Below are 10,486 nucleotides of genomic sequence, written 5' to 3'. Positions count from 1 at the left end.
TATATATATAGTTAGGGATATGGTCGTTAAATTCTTTTCTAAAACCCTTAAACGCTGTAATATTTATACTCTTATCCTAATTAATAAACTTCTAAATAGTAATACTATAATTACAATTAATATCCTTCTATTTATACTCCTAAATAAAATAACTAAATTATTTATATTAATAGTACTACTATTAATACCCTCCTCTATTATCTCCTTTTATACTTTACTTATTCCTATTTTTTTTTATAAAGGGAATTAGTTTGGATAGTATTAATTTAAGGGTCTATAAATTAAATAAGCTAGCGAGGGGTAAACTATTAAGGGAGGGAAGGTTACTATTAAATTAGAAGAATAAGGGCGGTACTTTAAATAATTATTAATTATTCTATATAGTTAATTAGGCTATTTATAGTCTTTTTATTAAGAGCCGGGGCAATTTTAATAGGGATTTACACTTTCGTAATTATTTTTTTAAAAAGAATCTTCATTATAGTTTCTTCCTTAAAGGATTTAGAGGAGTTATTTAATTTAATTATATACTTAGATTTATATTTATACTTTTTAATAAATATTTCTTCTTTACTATTATTAATATTTAACGAAGTACTAGAGGCGATATTATTATACTATCCAATTATAAGTTTAATTGAAATTTAAGAGAATTCGGTCTAATTTATAATATAAAATTCCTCCTTCAATTTCTATAAGAAAATAGTAATTACATATTTTATCTTAATATATAATTTCCTATAGAAGTTTTTAATAGTATTACGGTTAGCGCTATATTAATTCAACGCATTCTAACGGGTAAATAGGGCTAAATAAGTAAGAATAGTATTTATAATCTTATTTTTCTAGTAAGGGACGTATTTAGTATAGAACTTTTTTAAGGTAATAAATATACTATTTGTCTATTCGGGGTCCTTCGCTTTATAAATTACTTTAAATTTTTTAATAAACTCTTCCTAAATATAGGGTTTCTTTGTTTTTAAATTATAGAGGAGGCTTTTATTTATATCCTTAAACTCCTTCTTATATTATTATTAGAGCTAAATACTAATTTTAAATTTTTTATTTCCGAATTTATAAATACTGACCTCCCCTTTGAATAATTTAATATATTTAGAAACCCTTTTTCTATCAAACTTCTTCTTAAGGAGAATATTATAAGTAAAAGTAGTATTATTAGCGAAGAAGGCGGCGGTAATATTAAGGGATATTTTAACCGGGCGGGTAGGGGTATTAGTTAAAGGCGTTTTATTAAAGGGGGTATTAGTAGTATTAAATATAATAAATAATTAGGATTTATAGAAATTTTAATAGTAAATTTATAATTTATAGTATTAATATTGAAAATTAATATTAATACTTTTCTTTCTTAGCAAAGAGTAGATTTAAAACTCCTTATTAACGCTTTCTTCTTTATATAAGTACTTTAGTAACTATAATAATTAAATTTTAGGGTCCTATATAAGTACTAGCGCTTAAAGGTTTAGAGAATAGTATAATAGGCGAATTGAGATTACTAATACTACCTCCTTACCTACTTTATTAACTTTTTAAAATATTATTTTAATTGCTCTAAAAATATTAAATAAAGAGCGGAATACTATAATTATTAAACCTATAATCACTTCGGCAATTCGAAGTATAAATTCTATATATAGTATATAAATATTTAATTACCGAGTACTACTTAGTAAGGGGCGGATACGTACTAGCTTTCTTTCTATTTATTATTCTCTTCCTAATCTTTCTTCTTAAAGTCTATTTTTAATCTTTCTAATTTAATCTTATTATCTTTTTTTATTATAATTAATTTTAAAATTATAAAATAAGGGATTTCTAATTTAATTTAGTAGGTATAGTAGTTTAAAATATCCGTAGTCTATTATCAATAGATTATAAATTAGTTAATAAAACGGGGATCTAAATATATTTAGAATTAAAGTTTCTACTAAATCGAGTAAGAGATTCCTCTACCGAGGGAATTAATTAGCTCTTTACTATTTAATTCCTAGTACTTAAATTAGTATCTTGAGGTTCCCGAAGGTAACTTCCGCATCGTTAAAAAATCCCTTTTAAAAACTTTTTAAATTCATATTAACTAATTTAATTAGGAATTTCAAACTCATTTTATCTTTATTACTATTTAAAATAAAATAAAAATTATACTAATATGAGAAGTACCTTACTATACTAAAATATAGAGAGGAACGGATTTAGAGTTGGTTATAACCTTCGTCCTTAAAGATTGAGATAGAATAGTAAAATTATAATTTATTAACTACTATTAAAAGTTAAAGAGGAGAGCGAGGTTCCCCTTATTGAACTTTAAATAGAGGAATAAATTTAGAAGTTAGTCTTCCTCTAGAAGGGTTATTAGGCTTACTATTACTAGGACGATCAATAATAATTCTATAGTCTAGAGCGGAATTCCTTAATCTATTTTCGAGAGAAAGTATTATCTAGTCTTAAATTCCTATCCTTTCCTCTTTCCTCCTAACTTAAGATCTCCTCCTTATATCCTTTTAATTATTACATTTATAAGGTATCTCTTAATTAATATAATAGATCTACTCCCCGGTAGACTATAGACTAAGACCCTAATACTTCTACTTATCTATCCCTAAGGGATTCTATACTAGAATAATAAGCTTAAAGCAAAAATAAAGACAAAAAAAGCAAAAAGAAACTAACTACCCTAAATCAATACTTCTACAAATTTAGTAAAAGCAGTATTTAAAGAATAAAAAAAAAATAGTATTTAGTAGTAACTATTTTAATAATAAAATTTTTTTATTATTATTCTAATTATTAAATAATATTCCTATTATACAAAACCAGTTTGAATATTCAATTTTGTAAAGCTTAATATAAAGTCTATTAATTTTTAATTTAAAAGTTCGATATTTAAAAGTAAGATTCATCCTACTATCCAAATTATACTAATAAAATTTTAGATATTCCGCACTAGATTTGCTATTTGTATATCAATGCCGGTATTGTCGTTGAAATGCCGGCCGACATACGGCTCCCGCGACCGCAGCTCAAGCGCTTACGTGTCGCTACGGTTCCTACTTAAGCGCATTACGCACGGAACATAAAAGTTACTAGTGATATTGGTGTTGCGTCCGTACGGTGGTTCGAGGCAGGCGTAGTACTTGCTAAAAGCGATAATTGGGAGATTTTGCGCGGACCTGGATAACGACCCCCGATCCAGGCACCGGCAGCGACGGCTCAGAGGACGGGCGGGACGGACTGGACTCTTCCGCACTCTCCACTTTTCCCGCTGATGACTCCACTTGATCCTATGTTTGGCCAATGAAACCTCCTGTACGCTTCCGCGGCATGGAGCCACTCTCCTAAATACAATCACGGCAGGATCTCTTTACTCACCCGACGCCTTCCTTGCACTGCACTGCACTTGCCAACTTCCATATCTGCTTCGTGCAGTTCGTTTCGACTCAGACTTTTTCTTTGGCGGAAAGAGAGACTGATTGAGGAGAAACGGGTGTCTCGTGGAATTGACATCTTTTTTTCAGACATGATGAGGATTTTATGGCCAAGCAAAACTCGGTCGGGACTGAGTGCCATGTCTGTTGTTCTTTTATCTTGTGGTCGCCTCAGACATGGGGTCAAGCTGCGGATCTCGAGTATGGGATTCCAGATGCTCAAATAAGATTCAGCCAACAAAGGATCAAATCCCTTCACCGGTGAAGGCTGTCCTAGACTGCCGGTTCAATCGGGAAGCTTTCCCACTGCGTTTCGCCTGAACTTTTATAGACAGAAATGGTTACATTGACACCCGCTTACCCGCCCTGGGGCCCCGGGCATGCTTCCCCGGCACTGGCTTCAACTTCCGCTGTTACACTCTCCCGCTCTCTACCTACCTGCCTCACTGGGTACTGGCTTCCGAGCCATACCTGTACCTATACATGAATCCGCTCTCCCCACAGGACCCCCTTTCCCATCAAGTACTTCTACTGCCCACGATGCTAGTCTTCAAACCGTTTGACATCTTTACGGACGACAGAGAGACAGTGTCGAGGTCGGGTTATTAGACTTGGACCTTGATCTACAACAGCGTGAAACGATCCACATACGATGAACAGTACGGCAAATAACACTACGGCACCATCAGAATTATGCGACCCGTATTATATATGGCCGCCGGCAAGTGAACGAGCCCATGATTCCCTAAGGCCAAACATCTACGCTTCAACCGTCATTTGCTGGCTTATAGCCGCTCTTTTTGTTGGGTTGCGGCTATACACGAGGAGCGTCATTATTCGAGTGTTGGGACCCACGGATTGGAGTATCTTGGCTGCTTTGGTGTTTTCGTTGGCTACAAGTGTTGGGACTATAGAGCGTGAGTACCTCTACCTACCTATCCAAACATGTTCATGGATAGCAGATGGGAATACTAAAACTGAGCAGAGGCTATCAACGGTTCCGGCCTTCACGTCTGGGACATTGACTGTTCAGATGCAGCAGTGGGGATTGCTTGGTACAGGGTACGTTCCTCCCCTTCTTTAACACGACAAAGAAAGACATGGACGCAGTCACTAACATACATCTCACCACAGGCCTCCTGGTACTCTCTCGTCTTCTACACCCTTTGTCTCTACTTCTCCAAGGCCTCCATCTTGCTACTTTACATTCACCTCTTCAACTTTCGCTGGGCCCGGCTCGGTGGCCAAATCCTCCTGTCCATCGTCACCATCAGCTACGTCTGTATGCTCGCCGTGTGCTTCGTGGCTACTATACCCTTGAATTCCTACTGGGACTCCACCATTCAGAGACAATGGACTGCGCCCCAGTCAATGTGGTGGTCCAGCACAGGTCTGCACATGGCGACAGACTTTTTAATTTTCTTGCTGCCGTTGCCTGTGGTGTGGTCAGTCATGTTGCCCAAGAGGCAAAAGATTGCGCTTTCCGTGGTCTTTGGATTTGGTTTTGTGTAAGTCTTTCTCCCTTCGCCGCTGCCCCCTCCTGCTCCCCCGACTGACTTTGGTAACAAACAGGATCTGCTTCATCTCTATCCTCCGCCTCCTCAAGCTCCTCAAAGTCCAAACTACCCGTAACCATCCGACCGATTGGACCTACAACGCCGCCGAGCTCACTTACCTTACGGCACTCGAGTGTAACGGCGCCATTGTCTGTGCCTGCGTCATGACGTTGAGGCCCTTCATCGTTAAGTACTTCCCCAAACTCCTTGCCTCCCATTCCCGCTACCCCATTGGAAGCAACGGGCAAGGCGGAAGACTGAGCGATAGTATCACTCCGCCAACCATTGGATCGAAGCCGTTCAAGCCTCCGGTATCACCGGCAGAGGCGGTTTACATGCGACGGGAGAGGACGAATGCTTGGATGGATGGTGGTTATGTAGAGCTGGATAATACGTGGGAGGGGTTCGAGGGGGCAGCGGTAAATGATATGGAGATGAAGGAAGGGGTTGGGAATAAGAAGGAAAAGAACGGGGAGAAGGAGCATTTGGGGGTAAGGAAATGGAATAGTCTGAGGACACTCCACCACCACCACGATCAGAAAGGGGGTAGAAGTACTGGAGAAGAAGATGGGATCCAAGTGAGGAAATCGGTGGATGTTACGGTGCAGGTTGCGCAGTCGAGGGAGCATGAGAATGAGGATGGGAGTGGAAATGAGAGCAGAGACAGGGCAAGTGAGGTGTGTGAAAAGGGGACTGCGTTATGATCTCGTAATGATGGGACAGACGATACCAGGCTACGGGATAAGGGTGTTGAATGATTATGAGCGATGGTACCAAAAACAGTTCTACTAGGTACGGTTCGATTAGGTCTAATCACGTATTGGCTTGGAGCACATTTGCCTGCAGGGAAATTTCAGTGGGGAATCAAACTGCTTGATTGTATAATGTTATTTGTGTGGTGGGGACATCTATGAAGGTCTATACTCTAGGATGCATCCTGTCTACAGGATGCGCCAACTTATTTACTTTCTTTTTGTTACGCTACGAGATGGGAAAAGACCATGTACTAGCAACCCCAAGCCACTTTGGAACCACCACCTTTGGTTCTGCAGGCGAAGCTGCCTTTCTCAACCGTACTGTTGCCGCCGTCGTAGGCTTTGGCGCCGGATAGACATGGACAAATGGCCGAATTTGAGGAGGACGAACAGCTACGGGTACATATTCGAGTTCGCTCTCATTTATGGAAGGCAGATCGTGGATGGTGAGGTACTCGAGATCTTCATCCAAGTTGTTGATGAACCGAGATGCCGATGGCTGACGCACATTCGGCCTTAGGGCAGTTGTCGACCTTGGTGCCGGCGCAGGACACTTGATCAAATCTCTCACATCTCTACTAATCGGGACTACCGATCTGTCGTTGCTAGTCCGTCTCCTCTTGGTGTCCCGGCTGTTCTCAAACTCGGCCTCATCCGAATCGTAGCAGAAGCGAGCAGAAGAGCCGCCGGCGTGGTAGTCCGGGACACCAGGGAGGTCACTTTCGTCGTCTGTTTCAGACCAAGTTCTCTTTTTGCTAGATGTAGCATATTTGCGGCTGCCCGATGTACCGTTATATACTGGGTAGCGAATATTTCCATCAGAGAGGCAGGATGCAGTCGAGCTGTCCGAGTCAGAGGAAGAGTCGTAATCGCAGAGTGTCATTTTGATGATGTTTACTGGCACTTTAATGTTGTTTACTCTCAGTTAACGCGTCTGATAATCAACGTAGATCTTATTGATGAGGAAATCGTAACGCCCTTATATTATTTTCTGATCGAACTACGGAGGGGCGCTGTTCAGGGCAGTCTTGTCCTTGGTGTACAACAGCTATGTTCCTTACAAGAGACGGAACAAGTCGCATTGAATCTGATGAAGCCATTGTTCAGCCGATCCATTGTTTATGTCCCATTGCAAGGGTCAACATAGATCAAGTAACCAAGGAGTGGAATGGATGCCGACAACCCGGGGACAAAGAATGTTGGTACACCGAAACCTCCAGTCGAAGCCACTCGAAACCAGTGGGCCTATCGGGACCTCTCCGCCGGTCAAGATGTCAGTGGGTTTGTTTCCAGTCTGATGTGGTCCAAGTGGATCTTTTCGGCGATAGTTGACAGAATTATCTCCCTATATCTTAGGTACCAACTTGATGATGTGAATGAGGAGTGTTCGAGTGATGTCGAGCCGAAAGATGGTTTCAGGGTCCAGCGGGTTACGTCAGCAAGCGTGGTGGAGTAAGTGATGAGTTCTTAACAACAAATGCCCCGTATTTGCCCGTAATCTGATAGACAATTAACTGATTGCAGTCCTGTGACCACCTCGCGCAATGACATCACCTCTCTCAGCACCAGATAGAGGTACGCAGGAGCACATTCGAGACTTCTCCCCCTTGACAGGAACAGATGAACAGTTCTCTTCCTTACCAGACGCCCATCGACTCTTTTTGATTCCAGCCCGTCGAATCAGACACGCCTTGTCCAAGTCATACGGCCAGATCCAATATCCCATCTTTATCCAAAACAAATCGCAACACAACAGAAAACCTCGAGCAGCAAACAGAAAGCTCCAACGGGAGGCAGCACATCCTACCTACCTATCTTCACAACAACCACAACAAGTACCATCATCCACGCCCAAAGACAAAATGCCCGAAATCACCCGCACCTTCAACAACCCCCTAGCCTCCCATCAAGCCCGGCACCACCACGACCTGCGCGGCACCGGCGAACAAGACCCCTCGGGCGGGCAGACGCGCGCCGAGCACGAAGCCGACAAGCCCAAGCACCCCTTTGACGAAGCCCTCCGACCGTCGCACGTGTTGGGCGCGGAGAAGAACATGGGCGCTCCCGAGAAGCTGGATGCCAAGGCGCAGAAGGAAGGCGGGGCGCTGAGCGGTGCAGGGTTGAAGGACACGCTGGACATGATGGCGACGGAGGAATATAATCCGTACAGAGAGGGCAAGAAAAATCCGCGGTTGCAGGAAGGGTTGCCTCACGGAGTGGGAGGGTTGGAAGGGAAAAAGACGGAACTGGAGGGGGCAGGGGATTTGTTCCCCCCGACTTATGATGAAGAAACACCGTGAGCCGTGGATGGTTATACTCATTTGTTGGGAAGACTCTCGTTGGTGTTGCGTGGATAAGGTACTTGGTAACATATTCTTTTTTTCTGTAGTCGGTGATGATATGGCTGTGGTTCCCTTTATATGATGGTGTATGCTGAGCCTGCACAGCCAGCTAGCCATCTGTGGGAAAAAGTGCTAAAAGGCACATTGATCGAGGGAAGGCATTTATGTTGTTGATCAATGCAAGGAGGGTCTGTCTAGATTACTCTGGCTATGGTCAGCTTGCAAACTTGGAAGTACAGGCAATAATGGCGGGTGATCGGGGAATGTCAATTTCGATCATCTTTAGAGGTATAATTCCTCGTGCTGCCTTGGAGTGCAATCCCCGTCGGGTTGACTCAATTTCCTCATCGATACTTTGTTCTTCTTTCTGTCTGGTTTGGCGTTTTTCTGTACCATAGATCTTGATCCTCTCTGTCCTACATCTTCCATCTATGGTATTCTCGGAGCCAATATGCTTTTCCACATTGTGAATGTTGTCGCCCAATAATTTCCTCCGCCGTTACCGTGACGCCGTAGCGACAACGGTCAGCGATTCGGTTGGCTTATTCATCACTGGTCATTCTCTTCTCTTTCCCTGCGATACGCGGAAGGCGGAATCAAGTCAGCATTCGCTCAAGCAAATCATTCATTCTTCTCCCGAAGCGTTCAACTCTGCCTCTCTAAGCACGTGAGATTCAGCTACGCCTCTTTTCTGCATGTCGGACCAACCACCAGCACTACCACCAACAATTGGCCGAAGGGGTCCGGTACGACTCCGATAGCGAACTTTTACCGTTCGATGATCTGTTTGGATGGTTATGATGGTGGACAATCGGCAAACCAGAGGAACACTGCATCAATTTGCATCTGGAAAGTGACGTTGAGTTTGCAGCGGTGCAGTACGCTAGTGGAACTTTGTTCTCTCCACACGACACACGACAGCAGGTGGAGATGGGCCCATGCAAGGGGACCCTTATCTTTTACACGTCGACAAGGGCGGCATGTCGGGAAATTCATGAGATCAAGAGTCAAACCCATTACCCGTCAGGCCTACAACATCGGCGATTACGTACATGATGATACAGACATACGATTAAATAAGAAATGGTATTGTTGATACATCAGACGGAGCTGGACTAGATAGTAGGCGAATAGGTAAGCGCTGTTGTGTGCTTGTCCTCCAATATTGATTGCTTGTTAGCATCGCCAACTCTGCACGTCTTCATTGTCAGTGCTGAGTCGCTGTCTGTTCTTCCTCCCATCGCAATCATCCCGTCATCTCCTTCATCCATCATGCCGATACGAAGACCGTTGCTTGCTTTGTTTCCTCACGCAAGCGTTGAAAGATCCTAAACGCCAGTCGCAAACCCTTCAAGTTGCTATCCCCGGCGCAGGTCCTTTCAGTGCTTTCCTTCCATGCCCATTTGTTTGAAAGGTATTATATTCGTCGCTGTTTGTTCATCGGTCGATCGATGGGTTTTCGAATTGTTGATAGTCGCCTGTCACCTATTCCTATGTCCCCCGCATCGTCTCACGTTCCGTTTTCCTGTGAACCAGACCCCAGCTTACTGGAAACGATGTGCTTGGTTAGGCGGTGGCCCCTCGGGCGGAGCATACTGATCATCCGCACCTCTGTGGTATGCGCTCGTCGGTTGCTGGAGTTGGATACCTTCTTGCTGGTTGCCATAAACGTACTCGCCGTTCTGGTCCGCCTTCTGGCCATTCGGTGGTGCGTAGTACCCTCCTGGGACTTGACTACCCGGTGGCGGCTGGGCGGAATACTGGGGCGGCGCGTATGGGGGCGGGGCGGGAGCCATCCAGCCCGTTCCATACATGGGTTGCGCCCCTTGGAGGCGGCGGCGGCGGGAATTTTTACGTCTACAGCCATGAGATGTCAGTGGCAATGGTCAGGTGATGATTGGGATGGTAGGGGGACGACGTACGCCATAAGGTAGACCGAGAGAAAGACACAAAGAATCGCCACGGCTAGTAAGATCCAGCGGCCGTAGTAGTACCAGTGGCTATAGCAGTAGGGTCGGCCGTATGCATCAACGTAATCACAACGACTAGACACACGTTAGCAAGGTTAAAGATGTGTTGTTGGTGATGCGAAAATGAATGGCTTACCCTCGCTTGGCGATCTCGTGGACCTGGTTGGCCATCTCTGCTAGAGGAGCCATTGCGGGCTGTTGGTGGGAGTGGACTTTGTGGATTTCCTTCGATTCTGATATCAGATTGCGATGTCTCGATGTCTTTGCTGCGACAGCAATAATGTCGATGTCGAATATCGACGGACTCGATTGTGTCAGGTCAAGGTGGAAAAGCGAGGAGATGCGAAAGTGAAAGAAAAGAGAAAGAGGTTTGACGGGACGTTCCTCCCCTGCGCTGGGGGGTGACGTTGGATTTAA

General features: G+C 43.3%; 4 protein-coding genes across 4 annotated transcripts; 2 read left to right on the top strand and 2 right to left on the bottom strand.

Annotated features, from left to right (window-relative positions):
• Positions 1-4,098: 4,098 nt before the first annotated feature.
• On the top strand, positions 4,099-5,794 carry NEUTE1DRAFT_127019 (uncharacterized protein; the record flags this gene model as incomplete). Its single annotated transcript, XM_009859077.1, has 5 exons — positions 4,099-4,363; positions 4,432-4,508; positions 4,581-4,954; positions 5,019-5,580; positions 5,726-5,794. 5 exons carry the CDS (start codon positions 4,099-4,101, stop codon positions 5,792-5,794), a joined length of 1,347 nt encoding a protein of 448 aa, XP_009857379.1.
• Positions 5,795-6,069: 275 nt separating this feature from the next.
• NEUTE1DRAFT_106677 (uncharacterized protein) lies at positions 6,070-6,640 on the bottom strand (the record flags this gene model as incomplete). The annotated part of the gene is made up of 3 exons (XM_009859076.1): positions 6,070-6,150; positions 6,266-6,486; positions 6,547-6,640. 3 exons carry the CDS (start codon positions 6,638-6,640, stop codon positions 6,070-6,072), a joined length of 396 nt encoding a protein of 131 aa, XP_009857378.1.
• A 979-nt stretch (positions 6,641-7,619) lies between these two features.
• NEUTE1DRAFT_143548 (uncharacterized protein) lies at positions 7,620-8,057 on the top strand (the record flags this gene model as incomplete). Its single annotated transcript, XM_009859075.1, has 1 exon — positions 7,620-8,057. The coding sequence occupies one exon, from the start codon at positions 7,620-7,622 to the stop codon at positions 8,055-8,057; it is 438 nt and encodes a 145-aa protein (XP_009857377.1).
• Positions 8,058-9,096: 1,039 nt separating this feature from the next.
• NEUTE1DRAFT_93432 (uncharacterized protein) lies at positions 9,097-10,430 on the bottom strand (the record flags this gene model as incomplete). Its single annotated transcript, XM_009859074.1, has 3 exons — positions 9,097-9,956; positions 10,022-10,144; positions 10,206-10,430. The coding sequence occupies 3 exons, from the start codon at positions 10,256-10,258 to the stop codon at positions 9,644-9,646; spliced, it is 489 nt and encodes a 162-aa protein (XP_009857376.1).
• Between the last annotated feature and the right edge of the window lie 56 nt (positions 10,431-10,486).

Source organism: Neurospora tetrasperma (assembly GCF_000213175.1).
Source record: "Neurospora tetrasperma FGSC 2508 unplaced genomic scaffold NEUTE1scaffold_81, whole genome shotgun sequence".
NCBI classification, from domain to species: Eukaryota; Fungi; Ascomycota; class Sordariomycetes; order Sordariales; family Sordariaceae; genus Neurospora; species Neurospora tetrasperma.
The sequence above is the reverse complement of the archived record's forward strand: the minus strand, read 5'-3'. Positions and strand labels throughout refer to the sequence as shown.